The 14,606-nt window shown below is 47.8% G+C and overlaps 1 protein-coding gene across 26 annotated transcripts in view; it reads right to left on the bottom strand.

Moving 5' to 3' along the window:
- Positions 1 to 14,606, bottom strand: part of ttn.1 (titin, tandem duplicate 1) — a 180,360-nt gene that overhangs the window by 146,977 nt on the left and 18,777 nt on the right. For 23 of the 26 annotated variants that reach the window (XM_008297739.1, XM_008297748.1, XM_008297756.1 and 20 more), the window contains 19 exons: positions 14,265 to 14,546; positions 13,196 to 13,462; positions 12,692 to 12,964; positions 12,341 to 12,604; positions 11,610 to 11,870; positions 11,268 to 11,528; positions 10,577 to 10,840; positions 10,218 to 10,478; positions 9,879 to 10,139; positions 9,476 to 9,736; positions 8,156 to 8,297; positions 7,905 to 8,073; positions 7,449 to 7,680; positions 6,855 to 7,139; positions 5,476 to 5,595; positions 5,186 to 5,374; positions 2,788 to 3,285; positions 2,013 to 2,504; positions 1,589 to 1,639 (listed from right to left, as the gene is read on the bottom strand). In XM_008297739.1, the coding sequence (XP_008295961.1) occupies positions 1,589 to 1,639; positions 2,013 to 2,504; positions 2,788 to 3,285; positions 5,186 to 5,374; positions 5,476 to 5,595; positions 6,855 to 7,139; positions 7,449 to 7,680; positions 7,905 to 8,073; positions 8,156 to 8,297; positions 9,476 to 9,736; positions 9,879 to 10,139; positions 10,218 to 10,478; positions 10,577 to 10,840; positions 11,268 to 11,528; positions 11,610 to 11,870; positions 12,341 to 12,604; positions 12,692 to 12,964; positions 13,196 to 13,462; positions 14,265 to 14,546 (4,833 nt within the window). The remainder of the gene's footprint in view (positions 1 to 1,588; positions 1,640 to 2,012; positions 2,505 to 2,787; positions 3,286 to 5,185; positions 5,375 to 5,475; positions 5,596 to 6,854; positions 7,140 to 7,448; positions 7,681 to 7,904; positions 8,074 to 8,155; positions 8,298 to 9,475; positions 9,737 to 9,878; positions 10,140 to 10,217; positions 10,479 to 10,576; positions 10,841 to 11,267; positions 11,529 to 11,609; positions 11,871 to 12,340; positions 12,605 to 12,691; positions 12,965 to 13,195; positions 13,463 to 14,264; positions 14,547 to 14,606) is intronic. The other 3 variants (XM_008297750.1, XM_008297753.1, XM_008297755.1) reach the window with 3 other exon arrangements.

The following is a 14,606-nucleotide window of genomic DNA, read 5'->3' as shown; positions in this document are numbered from 1 at the left end:
AACGTGTGCTCTTCCTGAGCTTTGGCCCTGAACACCAGCAGCTCGGCGGTACACGAGGCCTCCCCATATTGGTTGGAGGCCTTGCAGGTGTAGACGCCGCTGTGCTCTTGTTTGACACTCTTAATATGAATAAAGCCTGATCCATCCGGGTTGTTCACAATGATACAGAACCCACTAGGCTGAATGTGGAAGCTGCCTTTGAGCCACTGAACCTCAGGGAGAGGCTCTCCGGTCACAATGTACCTGAAGAAGCCTTCGCCTCCCTCCGACAGCTGAAGGCACTCTATAGTTTTAGTGAACTCTGGGGGTTTGCCAGTCGGTGCTGGGAATGTTCTCCCAGCGTCCTGATCCTGCTCTTCAGGCTCCTTCACCTCAACATGCAGATAAGAAGTGCAGGTGGACCGGCCGAATCTGTTGCTCACTGTACAGGAGTACTCTCCCTCACACTCCCTATGGACTCTGTTAATCACCAAACTATACTCGTCTTGTTCGTGAACAAATGTATAAACGGACGAACTCACGATGCTTTGCCCGTTGTGGAACCACTGAACCGTGGGCTTCGGGAAACCGGACACCCTGACGGTAAACGTGGCGGTTTCTCCGACAGTCACGGCTGCTGGAGAAAGCTCGCTGAGGAAAACAGGCTTTTCTTTTTTCTTCTCTAAAGTGCTCGAATAGCGTTTGGACTCTGGCTTGAGTTCAAGTGTTCTGGTTTTGTCAGGTAACTTGAGGCCAGTGTAGTACGACTCCTGGGTTTCCTCTTCCACTGTGACGGTGGAGCTAGAGAAGGCTGAGTGGAATAAATTCATAAATCAAGTGAGAAACACATTCCAACCTCAAAGCAGTCAGAGAAGAGTCGGACAGAACCACAGTTCACTCTGTGTTACTGCTGTCCAGGGATGTCCTGAACCCGGTTCTCAGATCAGGGTCTTTAGATCAGGACCGGGGTGCATCAAGACACCGTTTGGCTTATTGATACCAGCACCAAACTGAGTCTGATCCTTTATGTCGGTCGACACAGATGTGCTGTAAATGTGAATGATTGACTTCACATGCACAGCAATAGGAATCAATATGTGATCAAATGAGTCTAGAGGACCTTCCACTGGTCGTGTGCTGATGTCGTTGCCAATGAAGTGGACACATGAGCACCTGGTAAATGTTTAGCTGGGTGAGCCCTAACTGATCCCAACTTCATACATGTATGAAGTCAGAAGACTTTGTCATGGTGCCCCTTTACCAGCAAAACTCCCATGATGCTCTCTGATTGCCAGCACGAACTGTGATGCCCCCTCTGGTCACCACGGTATTAAACAGGAAGACCGCAAGTGTGTGTTATTGACAAAAATGGTTTAGACAGTCACTAAATACTTAATGACACATCAGATCAGCTAAAACATATAAAACTCGACCAGGACATCCCTTCTGCTGTCCAGCTTCAGTTTGGCCAACTTGCTTTGACAAGAACTTGGTGTGTATTTTGGAAAATGTTTTCAGTGTTCAGTGTAAATCCTTACCTTCCCCACCTGAAGACTGAACAATACAAACAGCTTATTTGTTAAGACGTCAACATTAAAACTTTATTTACCTTTCACTTCCTCCTGCACGTGAATCGCAGGTTCCTCCTCCACGGCAGTCACTGTAAAGACACAGATGTTTACGGCTTAAAAACACTCCAACACTGGTGCAGCACTGTTAGAATCAGTGGCAGCTCGTGCATCCAGATCATCATTGGTTTCTTTAACTGGTACAGTGCATGCTTCCTTTGGTCTTTTAGTGTGGACCTCTGGCTTTGTGGAATAAGCTCAGTGGTATGAGTGTCCCTCTCTGTATCTCTGTCCATGTTTTAGTCAGCGACCTCCTAAACTCAGTGGTTAAAGCCTTGTAGAAGACGTGGTGTCGCCCTGTGGAGAAGTGTGTCTCTGCTGGCTGTGTGGGTGGAAAGCAGTGTGATGAGTGTGGGCCAAACAAAGCCCGAGCGAGCAGAAGGACCAAAGCATGCAGATGCCAACCTTTCGTCACTGTGCTGCACTCAGCATCTCCGGCTGAGCTCACATTTTTGCAAGTGTAAGAGCCCCCTTGTCCGGGTCCCACATTAACATTTCTACAGCACAGGGGGCCGTCATGTTTCAGAGAGTAAGACACAGAGTCCTCAACATTCAACCGGTTGTAAAGCCAAATGACAAACGGAGTGGGGAGCCCCTTCATAACGCAATACAGGGAGCTGCTGTCTCTGCTTCGGACCAGCAGCTCAGGGGGGAGTTTGACCAGGAACTCGGGGCAGCTGGAGAGTCGCTTGTCGTGAGGCAGGACGTCGGGGAAGTACAGCTGGCTGATGAGGCTGTGAGGTCTCTGGGAAGACGGAGGCAATGGTCCCGGCTTCTCCAGCGCCTCCTGCTTGTCTTGGTCAGGGGGATCTCTAGGGGTCTCCCTGTCTGCCTGAGACACTTTACGCACAGAATCGGTAGGGATGGGGGTTTCTGCTTTGACATTCGCTTCTTTAGCTGGGTGAGAATAAAGTTAGGGAGAGTAATTAGGGGTCAGAGAGAGTATAAGGCTGTGACTCTAAACACTAAAGGGTTAGTAGGATGGAAGATGAGGTTAGCGAGGCGAAGCTGGAACAGCAGAAAGAGGATAAACTAACTCCAAAGCTTGTTATTCTATTACATCCTAACAGGTTACAGAGGAAATATTAAGTCATGGGGGGACGAAGCAGGAGGAGCAGCTGTGGAGGTGGGATGGACCAGATGGAGAGACAGACTAGATAAGAAAAGAAAGATTAACCACCTTCAACAGTGAGCTGGGCGGAGCAGCTGTTCTGGCCGTGTGGGTTGGTGGCGGTGCAGCGGTACCGGCCCTGGTCCGCCACACCGACACCCTGGATGACCAGGGACAACACGGCCCCGCTCTGAGAGCTCCTCACCCGCTCCGTGTCTGCCAGGTTCTGGCCGTTATGATCCCAGACCACGGCGCTGAAGGGCTGCCCGTCAAACGAGCAGCTGAACTCGGCCATCTCGCCGCTTTGCACCCAGACGTCGCTCATTTCCATCAGCAGCTCGGGGCTGGCTGAGAGTTTGAAATCAAAGCTGCTCTCAGAGCTTTCCATCTGAATCTCAAACGTCCTCCACGACACGGAGGAACTCTCAGTGACCGTCTCGGTAAACTCAACACTGTGGGTGGTTTGTCCCACCGACAGAGAGCTGAAACTCTCCGTCCGAGCCTCCAGGCTCTGAAAAAGTTTAGTCTCAGCCCCAGTGGTCGACACACTAGCTAAGGCTTTCTCATCTGGGCAATAAGAAAGAGTAGAAGAATTAGGTCAACACATCATTCTGGTGACTTCTCCAGGTTACTTGTGTCACAGCTTGTTTTGGCGAGTGCAGTGGAGGTGGAGCGCTGAGGATCAGTCATTATCAGTGAGGGAGCGACACTGGCTGGTTTCCGCTGTCAATCATGCAAGCTTGACCGGAGCCAAAATCCAAAATAAAAACAGCTACAGATTACATCCGTGCTCGAGTGAGAGGAACCCGGAAAGCTGCGTTTCCAGAGTTCGGCTGTGTTTTGACCATGCTGCATTCTCTGAAACAAAGAGTCACGTCTCACAGGGAGACTGTTAAGACTGTCGGCGTGGAAGAGGAGACGTCATGCAAAGAGAAACCTGAAAGACGAAGCGTCCAGTGAGGGTCAGAGCAGAAACAGTTCAAACACACTCGGGTCAGCCAAAGTGTTGCATCAGGATGAAGAAGCTCCAAAATCTCCACCAGCAGTTTCAGCTTTGGATTGAGTTTTAGGTTTGTTGGGGTTTTTAGGTTTAGTGGAATTTGAGTCATTTGATGTTAAAGTTTCAGTCACAGAAACTGACATCATTTCCGTGTCGTCTTCCTGAAGCGACATTTTATCCTCGTTTTAAACAGGTGTAGCTTGAGAAGAGACACTAAGCGGTTGGAAAACAGGAATTGTTTCACATTATTTTCGTGAACACGTAGCAGATGTAGAATGAGCCGTATTATTGTCACAGAGTACGACATGCTGGTGACATGAATCAGACTGCAGCTTTATCTGCTCACCAACAGGGGGAGTGATGGAGATGGAGCTGGACTGCAGCATGAGGGACGACCTGAGGCTTCGGTACAAACCAAACTACAAAGTGATATTTGTGGTGAGTCCGTTTCTCAGCTGATTCTCTAACAAGCTCCTGCATTAAACAACTGGGCCATTTGTTGGTTAACTGACTGATTATTTAAAACAAGCGTTTATTTTTTTTTTATTATTAGCGTCGTTATTTTTTTAACTGATATCAGATGAACGGTGCAGCCGCCTGTCTGCCCGACGTGGTCTGAACAGGAACCTCCTTCAGTCCAGGACGAGGCCCACAGCTCACATCCATGTTCTCCACAGTTTCCCAGAGGTACCCTACCAAAGGGATCAATGACGTTCTATCTAATCGATCTAATCATCGGACTCTTTTTGTCCAAACACACTCAAAAAGTTTTTTTGTTTTTTTTTTACATTTTTTATTCTATTCTATTTTTACACTATGCTGTTATTTTACAGATTCCCTGTTTTGTTAAATTACAGATAATATCGAGTAAGATCAAAGGAAAAAGTAAGAATTTAAATGTTGACTGCATCAAAACTGTAAATAATGTCCACTTCAAAAATCTGCATTTAGAAATGTGTTCTTTTCCAGTGTGTGACTGTAAAATAAACAGTTTTACTGATCTTAGATCAGCTATAGATGTCACTGCTGTACAGGTATTTGCTGTTATTCTCACAGTTCCTTAACTTTTTGATCTTTACAGTATTTCACTGTTTGTTCATCTGTTCTTCGTTGGTTTTGTTCCCGTGCAGCGGCGGTCATATCTGCACACCTACACGTGCGTGAAACCTCCTGCTGAGCCATGCAGCTCTCTGTTGGCTCAGAAAGAGTCTTTTGCACCAACAGATGCTTCAGGTTCTGTTTGACAGGTGAGTGAAGTTTGACACCTTGAAGCACACACACTGAGCTGTACGAACACACAGGGATGCTCTGACCAGTGGCTGCTGTCTCACTTCCATGAGCTCAGCGGCTGACACAGGATTCTGAGCGTGAGTTAGGAATCAGAGCAGCCCTGTGAGGAACATGCAGCGATTCAGGCCCGACAGCGATGGCTCGTCTGAGCGGCTCGTGAACATCTGCAGGACTCACCGTCGATATTCAGAGTGGCAGCACATGTGACCATTCCTGCCGGGTTTGTGGCAACACATGAGTACTCTCCTTCGTGGCTCAGCAGAACTCTGGAAATGTCCAACTGGCAGGTTTCACCAAAATGAGACATCCTGAAGATGTCTGACTGCTTGATCTCTCTGTCATGACAGAACCAAGAAACCTGCACATCTGGAGACACAGCGTTGGTTACAGTCAGCATCACCTGAGACACGTTCACTGAAAGCAGCTCTAATGACAACTATGTTTGTGAGGGGAGCTGTGGTCTCTACCTTCCCCAGAGATGCTGCACTGGAACTGGGCCGGGCTTCCCTCTGAGATCAGAACATCACGCATGGCAGAGATGAGGACCGGAGGAGAGATTCGGGCCACGGTTTCAACCACCTCAGGAACTGGAGGAAGAAACACAATCAGTGATCGTTTGTGAACATAACCGGTGTGACGACGGGCTGCTGTCAAACCACCTGTTTACCAAACGCTCCAGTCAAACTGTGAGTAAAGACACTGGTCATGTGTAAATGTCTACCTGTCAGTCATATATCATACATCAGCAACTAATGAAGAAAGTTCCTCCAGAACCTCCTCAGAACATCTGGTTCTGTATCTGCAGTACCTTTGTCTACTGACCAGAGTTCTACCTTCAGACTGTGAACGTTCCAGAGGTCCAGGTCCTTCAAGTCCACAGAGGAGGGTCCAGATTGATCACTTTAATGGACTTTTTCCATCATTTCCAACTTCATCAGTACAGCAGATAGACACATGACATGTAGGAGGGTTCTGGTAGAACCTGACACCAGATGAAGGGAGAACTCTGCGTGGCTTCATTAAATATGATAAGCTACTGTAGATAAAAACCAGCTGATGCTGAGGAGGTCAGAGGGAGGACCGATCCTGTAGAAAACATCTGTACTGCTGTCCGGTCCAAAGATATGAAATCATTCTGCTCAGATGGAAGGATGCTGCCCTCCCGACCTATGATCAATGCCTATCAGATGTGAGGTCTTGCCTAAGCCTGGAACAGATCAGGGATTCTGTTCAGAACCAAGGGGGGAGATTTGAGAACGTATGGGGACCCTTTGTAAGATACCTTTCTTATCTTATTGCTGATTCTACTTACATCCATTCTTAACTGATTTACTGCAATTTCAGTTCAAGACTATAAAAGGGGAAATAAAGATGAGCAAAGAGAAAAGAACTTGGCATCCAGTCTCACAGCTTTGCATATTTCTTGCTGCTTCGAGGACCTAGTACCAGTGTCACTCTTTGATTATGTCAGTTTTTGCCAGTAACATTTAGCAGATTGAGCCATGCTGCTGTTGTTGTTGTTGTTGTTGCTGTTGTTGTTGATTTGTCCTTCTTACTGTTGGGGTTTTGGGTTGTCACTGTACAACTATTCTGCATAGAATTTGTGCTCACTACTACTTTTTACTTTAGCTGCTATGTAACGCACAAAGGAAATCTCTTCATTGTAAATTCTCGTGTTTGAAAATTCAATAAAAAGATTATTGATTTAAAAAAACAGCGTTAATCAAACTCCTTGATTACTAATAATCAGAAACTTATCTGTCTACCCCCAGTTCAGTATCTAGCAATCACAAAAGGGAAAAAAAGAAAAAATATTCCAGCACCTTGACCAAATGACCAAACGCACCTTCCACTGTGAGAGGGGCGGAGCTTGTCGCCTCTCCGTAGTCGTTCTTGGCCTCGCAGCTGTAGACGGCGGCGTCCTCGGGGAAGACCTCCAGCAGCAGCAGCGTATGTTCCTCGCCGTCGTGGAGGAACTTGCACTTGTAGCTGGTGGACAGCGCCTGGGAGTCTTTGTACCAGGATACCTGAGGCAGGGGGATACCGCTCACCTGCGCCGAGAACCGGACCGACCTGCCCGACGTCGCCGTCTGGGGCTGCATGTGGCGGACAATCTGAGGAGGCTCCGGCACTGAGGAACAGCAGGACGAAAATTAGTCATGTGGTTCCCCACCCCCAACCTCCAGGTTCGTCGACACTGGGTAGATTTAGGCGCCAAAAGGCCCTTTTTAGGAACTCTAGAACCTATAGCTTCAAAAAAGCTTCTCATGGTCACTGGGAAGGTTCTTGGGGCTCCAGTAGTCCTACAAGTGGTCACTGTAGTTACACAGATAGCTCTGGAAGTACTTTAGGAGTTTCTGGGATACACACTGGGGGAGGGGCTTGGGATCCTTTCAGAGGTTAGTTCTACAGCAGTAGGAATAAAGTTTGGGGTTCTTACATCTGACGTGAAGGTTCATGGAGCTCCTGTTCTTGCCGGCTAAGAAGGTGTACTCGCCGGCGTCGCTCCTGTAGGTCTCAGAGATGGTGAGGCGGTGCAGCTTCCTGATGGTGACGTAGCTGAACCTCTCCTCCACTGAGAGCTCGATCTCCACTCCGTTCCTCATCCAGCGACCTTCAACGTCGTCCTCGTTCACCTCAAACTCAAAGTTGGCTCTATGTTTCTCAACAACCTGCAAAAACAGATGATAGGTTGGGTTGAATGACAGAAACAGAGCTTCCATAATGCCTTCCTGATCAGCTAATTAATGATTCATTCCCAGTGTGTCTCCTTAAAGGCAGTTAATTTAAAAATAAATTCCTGCCCTACTACCACATGGATGGACGTGGTATTGATATAATGGATATCTGAGGAGCTCACAGCTGCATCTGTATGTAGATAACTCCATGAACTCACTGTGATGTCCCTGCTAGCAGGTTCTGAGATCTTGACGTCCCGTCCCTCGACTCCCAGGTGGCCCTTGGACATACTCGACCCGGCCACAGCGGTGTATTCACCAGCGTCAGAGAGGCGCACCGAGGGCACAACGAGACGGTGCACAAATTTATCTGAGGTCATCTTGTACCTGCAGGAGACACAGGAGGTGAGGTTCACCATCATCACAACATGGGTAGAATCGGTTAAAGTGTTTCTACGAGCTGCTCTACCTGTCGGACATCTCCAGCTCCTGACCATCCTTCATCCACATCACCTGGACGTTCGGTTCAGACACCTCACACTCGAAAGTCGCCCTCTTCTTCTCTGTGATCTTCAGGTCCTTCAGGTGTTTGGTGAATTCAACCACACGTGCTGCAGGGGAAGAGAAACAAAGTGAATGAAACGTACATCGATCAGGAAGTTGGACCTCAACATGGAACCAAATCACAAACAACAACCCAGTCTCCAGAACGTCCTGAAGCAGGTTCTAGGGAATATCCTCCACCCTCTCATCCCCACTCTCACCCCAATCACGCCAGGCAGATGGCCGTCTTCCCTGAGCCTGGTTCTGTCAGAGGTTTTGGGTTTTTCTTCCTCCCACAGTCACTGACTGCTGGCTCACTGGGAATCCTGAGGCAACTCTGAATTGTTGGCTTCTCTGTTCTCTGTTTAAACTCCTAAGGTCTTCACCTACTATGTGAAGTGCTATGAGAGGACATATGTTGTGAATTGGTGCTATATAAATACAGTTTAATGGAATCCTGTATCTAGCAGTCAGTCAGGAGGGTCTTTATGTCCCTTAGGAGTCTATCGGGGTCGTATAAGGGATACCAGTGGTTATGTGGGAGGTTCTAGGGTACACCATATCAAATAGTCCAACAGGAGGTTTGCTTGATAAGGTTCTAGTTATTGTTTTAGGTGTTATTTATCATTTGGAGACATTAGCCCTCAATGCTGAGGTTCTCCAACAACAGTTAGGTTCTAGTAGCCACTGGGGAGTTTCTAAATGTCAACTAGGAGGATCTGGGGTTCTGTACATGATTCTAGTGGTTATTATGGAGGTTCTGGGAGGTAGTAGGAGTCCTTTTGGGAGTTCTAGTGGTGACAGGAAGGATGTATTTGTGACTTAGTGGCCATTAAAGACGTTTGATTGGTCATTTGTGGAGAATCTGAAAGTCCTTGAAGAAGTTCTAGGAGTCCCCTAAATGGTCACAGCAAAGGTTACAGGGACCGTAAGCTGTTCCAGCAGTTATCAACCATGTTCTTGTTGTGAGAGCAACATGATGTATGTCCAGGGGAAGTTCTAGTGGTCACTGATGAGGTGACTGTTGTCACTAAAACACTCTATTTGGCATTGGGGAAGCTGTAGAATCTTTCTGGAGGTCCTAGTGGTCTTTTAAGTGGTGAGGGAGTTAGTTCCAAACGTCTTTCATCCGGTTCTATCCTCAAACAGCAGACAGACACATTAAAGACTGCTGTCTGAATACGTTAGAACACCGTGATATTTTTCTCTCGCGCTGAGAGCTGAACAGAGCAAAAGGACATCTTACCCTCAACGTAGAGTTTGGCTGTAGTAACTGCAGAACCGGCCATGAAGGTGTACTCGGCGCTGTCTCCAAAGTGGACGTTCCTGATGCTCAGAGTGTGGCTGAGCTGTTTGCAGCGAGCCTGACATCTGTCCGTGGACCGGATCTCCACACCGTTCTTCAGCCATTTGTATGTGATGCTCTCGTAGTTGACGTTCACCTCAAACGTGACCGTGTCTTTCTCCTGAGCGTTCACGTTCTGCAGCATCGTTGTGATCATGATAGCTGGAAAACAGTCAAAGGTTAGTTCACTGAAGCTGTCCCCTCAGTGAAAAGTCTAAAGCAAAGGTGAAGGTGATTGAACTGTATTTTAAAAATCTGTGGCCTCAACTAATCCTTTAATAACTAAACAGCTCATTCGTCTTACGGCTGACGGTGAGCGTGGCCGACACTCGGTCGTTCCCGCAGACGAAGGTGTACTCTGCAGAGTCGTCCCTGCTGGTGTTCATTATCTTCAGCTGGTGCAGTTTTCCCTGAACCACGATCCTGAACTTCTCGCTCATCTCGATCTCCACGCCGTTCTTCAGCCAGGTGGACGGCACGTTGAAGTGAGACACTTCACACTCCAGCGTGGCCACCTGGGTCTCTGGGACCTCCACGCTCTTCAGCGGCCTGGTGACTCTCAGAGCTGAGGGGAAAATGTGAAGAGTGTCAGAATCCAAACACATCTGTTGCTGCTGAAGTGCTGCATGATGCGAACACTTACACTCCACGATGAGGCGAGCACTGCACTGCAGGTGGCCTATGATGGCAGTGTACTCGCCCTCTTTGCTGTTGTCCACGTCCTGGACGATCAGTTTGTGGGTCTTCTTCTCAGAGAGGATCCTGTAGTGCTCGTTGGGCTTCAGCTCGGTGTTTTTGAACATCCATTTCACTGGGATGTCATCCTCAGAGATGCCAACTTCAAATACAGCTGTTGCACCCAGCAGTGACGTCACATCTTTTGGCTTCTTCAGGATCTTGATGGCTGGAGGAATGTGTCCACAGTTAGAAAATGTTTTTAGGAATCTACAGGTCTCGTGTTGCTCAGGAATCAGCAGCATTTCCTAAAGCTGTGTTACTTACTCTCCACGTTCAGTCTGGCGTTAGCAGACAGTTTTCCCAGTTTGAAGGAGTAAACAGACTCATCGTGTGTGTTGCAGTTGTTGATCTTCAAGGTGTGGACCATGCCTTCAATGCTGATTTCGTATTTATCGCTGGGCTGGATCTCAACCCCGTTCTTAATCCACTGTGCTCCCCTCACGTTCTCGTGAGTCAGCTCCAGGCTGAACACAGCTTCCTGAGTCTGGACTACATTGAGGTTCTTCAGGGTCTTCTTCACCTTCACAGCTGTGGAGACAGTGATTAGGATTAGTCTTGTCCGGTTGATTTGTGCTACTTCTTGTGGACCACCAGGCCAATTTATATATATGTATATTTTTTTTATTGTATATTCTGTTTTCTGTGCCATCTCAGCCAGATCCAGGTGCGAAAAAGGAAAAACATTTCAAACTGGGCCTTCTCTGCTACTGAACACATTCATCCAGGATGGCTGTTTAGTTTGTAGCGTCAGGTTGAGCTTTCTAAGACACCACAGTGAGGACAATCAAAGAAGCACAGATTCAACTGATGAAAGGATTTCTTCATCTCAGATTTATATGTAATTCCATTTTATTAAGGACACAAAATTCTGTTTCAGTGTCTTGAAACAAACATCACTTTGATATCAGGGCTTCAATCAGATTGTGTCTGTTTCTATAGAGAAACCTGGACCTACCCTCAACCTTCAGGGTGGCGGAGGTCTTGGAGGTGGCAACCTGGTAGGTGTACTCTCCGATGTCGGTGCCTTTGGTGATGACAATGACCAGACGTCTCACAGCGGCGTCCACCTCACTCCGCACGTTCTCGCTGTAGTCGACCGGCTGGCCATCTTTCAGCCACCTGCCCTCTGCAGATGGGTTGGCAACTTCGCACTCCAGCACAGCGGTCTGGGAGTCGGCTACCACCAGATCACGCAGCGGCCTCTTGATGGCGCCACCTGGTGAAGCAGACAGTCAGTTAGTGCTTGGTGACAGAAACCATCTCTCAGACTTGTGAAGGTGTTGAAGCTTCAGCGTACCTGTTACGGTGAGCGTGGCACTGCACATCTTCTCACCAGCGGCGAACATGTACTCTCCCTCTTCATCCTTCATTGCGTTCATGACTGTCAGGGTGTGGCGCTTGTTCTTGGACTCCATCTTGTGATTGGCGCCGGCTTTGAGCGGCTGCCTCTTGAAGGTCCAGAAGGCGTCAATGCCCGGGTGAGAAACCTCAACCTCAAAGGTGACGTTCTCTGACTCGGAGCACTCTTTGTCCTTCATTGGAGTCACGATCTGGACGGCTGTAGAGACGGAACACAGGTTAAGAGAGAACTGATGGCTGGCTAGCTTCCTTTCATGTTTACATTGATTATCAATCAGAAAGATTTGTTTAATCTGGGTCACAGTAAATGTGATAATGACTGTGTCCAGCAGATGGCGCTGGATCGGTTCTGTTCAGGGCTGGAGGAGGTCAGTGCCAGGCTATATCCAGTGTAGTGCTGCAGTGTGATATTCAGGTCATGTTCAGGTCAACTTAACAAGTTCTTGTGTCATGAACTGTCGACTGAACTTTCAGTCTTCATATAAACTGGGTTTCAGGTTCATGGAGTGTTGTGGGTCTCCTCCCAGCTGAGGCCCCAAGAGGAAGTCATCCCGGAGGATCATAATCAGATCCGGATGCCTTCCAGGTCAGCTCCTCCTTCACCATAACAGTCCACACAACGCCTGCATAGCGCATGCCTTGATCGTAGTATTTGCCGGTAAAACTTACGCTGAACAGTGAATTTGCAGGTGGTGTCGGCTCGGCCAACAACCAGCTTGTAGTGGCCCTCATCAGAGGCAAAGGTCCTGGTGAAGACCAGGCGCTGCTTGGCTCCTTTAGCCACCATCTGGATTCGTTCGCTGGACGTTATCAGTTTGTCGTTGTGGTACCATTTGACGGAGCTGATGTCCTGGGCGGAGATCTTGGCCTCCAGGACAGCCTTGGTGCCCTCAACAGCACTGGTGTCCTTCAGTGGGATTATAATACCGATAGCTGTAACACAGGATAAAAGGTTTTGTTAGTGACGTTTTGTTTGGGAAGTAAGCAAATTCAGAAAGTCATGCATCCATGGTGACCTACTCTGAATGACCAGCTTTGCAGAGGTTGAGATCTCCTGAGCGGGAACCACGAAGGAGTACATGCCAAAGTCGTCCTTGCTGGTATCTTCGATCAGGAGTTTGTGGATTTGTTTGTCGATAACAATGTGCACACGGTTTGAGGCTGTGACGGGCTGCCCGTTCTTCATCCAGGTTCCTTCAACGTTCTCCTGGGAGAACTTCACCTCAAGCTGAGCGATGTCGCCCTCACAGACTGTCAGGTCTGTCAAAGGCTGCATCAGGGTCACCGGGCGCACTGAAACATGAGGACAAACTTGATCAGTACTGTATGCAAGCAGAATAAAGTTAGGGTACTGTTCCTTAGAGGCTGCAGAGACCACTACGTGAAACACCAAAAGTTCAGATGTTCCTTGAGCCGTTGCGTGCAACAAGAAAGCTCATGAAATGGACACATTTCATGTCTTTCTCAGTGGCAAACTAGAATCTCCAAGCTCACTGTGTAGCTTATAGAACTTCCATAACTCACACTTCATCTTCAGGGAGGCGCTGGTCTTGAACTCGCCCACTGTGAAGGTGTATTTTCCCTGGTCTTCCTTCTTCACGTCTTTCACAGACAGAGTGTGTCTTCCACGGCGGGAGGACATGACGTATTTACTGCTCGGAGACAGCAGCTTCTCTCCAAAGAACCAGCTGCCATCAGCGTCCTCACGAGACACGACACATTCAAACTCTCCAGAGTATGTCTCAGGCACCTCAGTGCTCTCCAGCTGCTTCAGGATCTCCAGAGGAGCTCCTGTTGGTCAAACAATACACATGGAACATCAACAACGGCGGTTCTAGTCAATCACACACTTACAGTGGGACATACTGACAAAATATGCTGTCTTTTTTTGTTTTGGTCTTTCAGCTTTATTCGACAGGCGAGTGGAGAGAGAAAGACAGGAAACTAGAGAGAAGAGTAGGTGAAGGACCTGCAGCAAAGGGTCACAGGCCAGATTCAAACCCGTGGCTGCTGCCTCGGGGACTTCAGCCCTGTTTATGGGTCGCCCACTCAGCCCACTGAGCTACCAGGGTGCCCAGTATGTCTATTTATACGTTTCACAAGACTTTCTGACCCGTTCTATCACCATAAGACCTAAAAAATCCATGTTACAGTTTTCTGAAAAAGAAATGGAAAATGTGGGTATCTTGGAGGCCCAGTTTGTTACTAATAAGGGAAATGAAGGAAGTGTGGAGTAGCTGCTTCCTTACTTTTAAACTGATGAGTTTCTGCTGCCACTGATACTACAGGTACAGCTCAGCTCGCATGCAGCAGAAACACTGGTATCTACTGAAGCAGATCTATAAGGCACTGCAGTGCAAAGTTAACAGTTTTCTTTTGTCTTTATAGGGAAATTTTTCCACTTATTTAACTCATAATGTCCTATTTTTCCTCACTGTAATTTAAAAATAAATATCAGGTAATTTTGAGAAAAGTATCTGGATAATATGTGAGTGTAAAAGACCGATACAAAGCGAGGACTAGCAGCTTACAGGAACCTTGTCAGCACCATTCATTTTGATGTTGGGTTATTCTGTAGCATGAACCAACCCACCTTCCACAGTGAGCATGGCACTCGTCCTGATGTTCTCATCCTCTATAACCACGCAGGAATATTCTGCATCGTCCTTCATGCCGATCACCAGCACAGACAAGAAGTGGACCTTTCTGTCAGAGTGCATTCTATATTTGTCTCCAGAGAAGATCTCCATGTTGCCCTTCAACCATTTGACCTTCACGAAAGGCTCGTTGGTTTCACACTCAAAAGTAGCCATGGTGTCCTTCTCCTTGGCATTGACGCCCTCCAGCTTCTGTGTGAAGGTGATGACTTGCTTTGCTGCAGAAATGACAATAAAACCTTCGTTAGAAAATACACAATTCAAAACCAAGTTCCCCG

The sequence above is a fragment of the Stegastes partitus genome, unplaced genomic scaffold, assembly GCF_000690725.1.
Source record: "Stegastes partitus isolate 25-593 unplaced genomic scaffold, Stegastes_partitus-1.0.2 Scaffold1244, whole genome shotgun sequence".
Lineage (NCBI taxonomy): Eukaryota > Metazoa > Chordata > Actinopteri > Pomacentridae > Stegastes > Stegastes partitus.
Note: the sequence above shows the minus strand (reverse complement) of the source record. Positions and strands in the feature narration are given on the sequence as shown.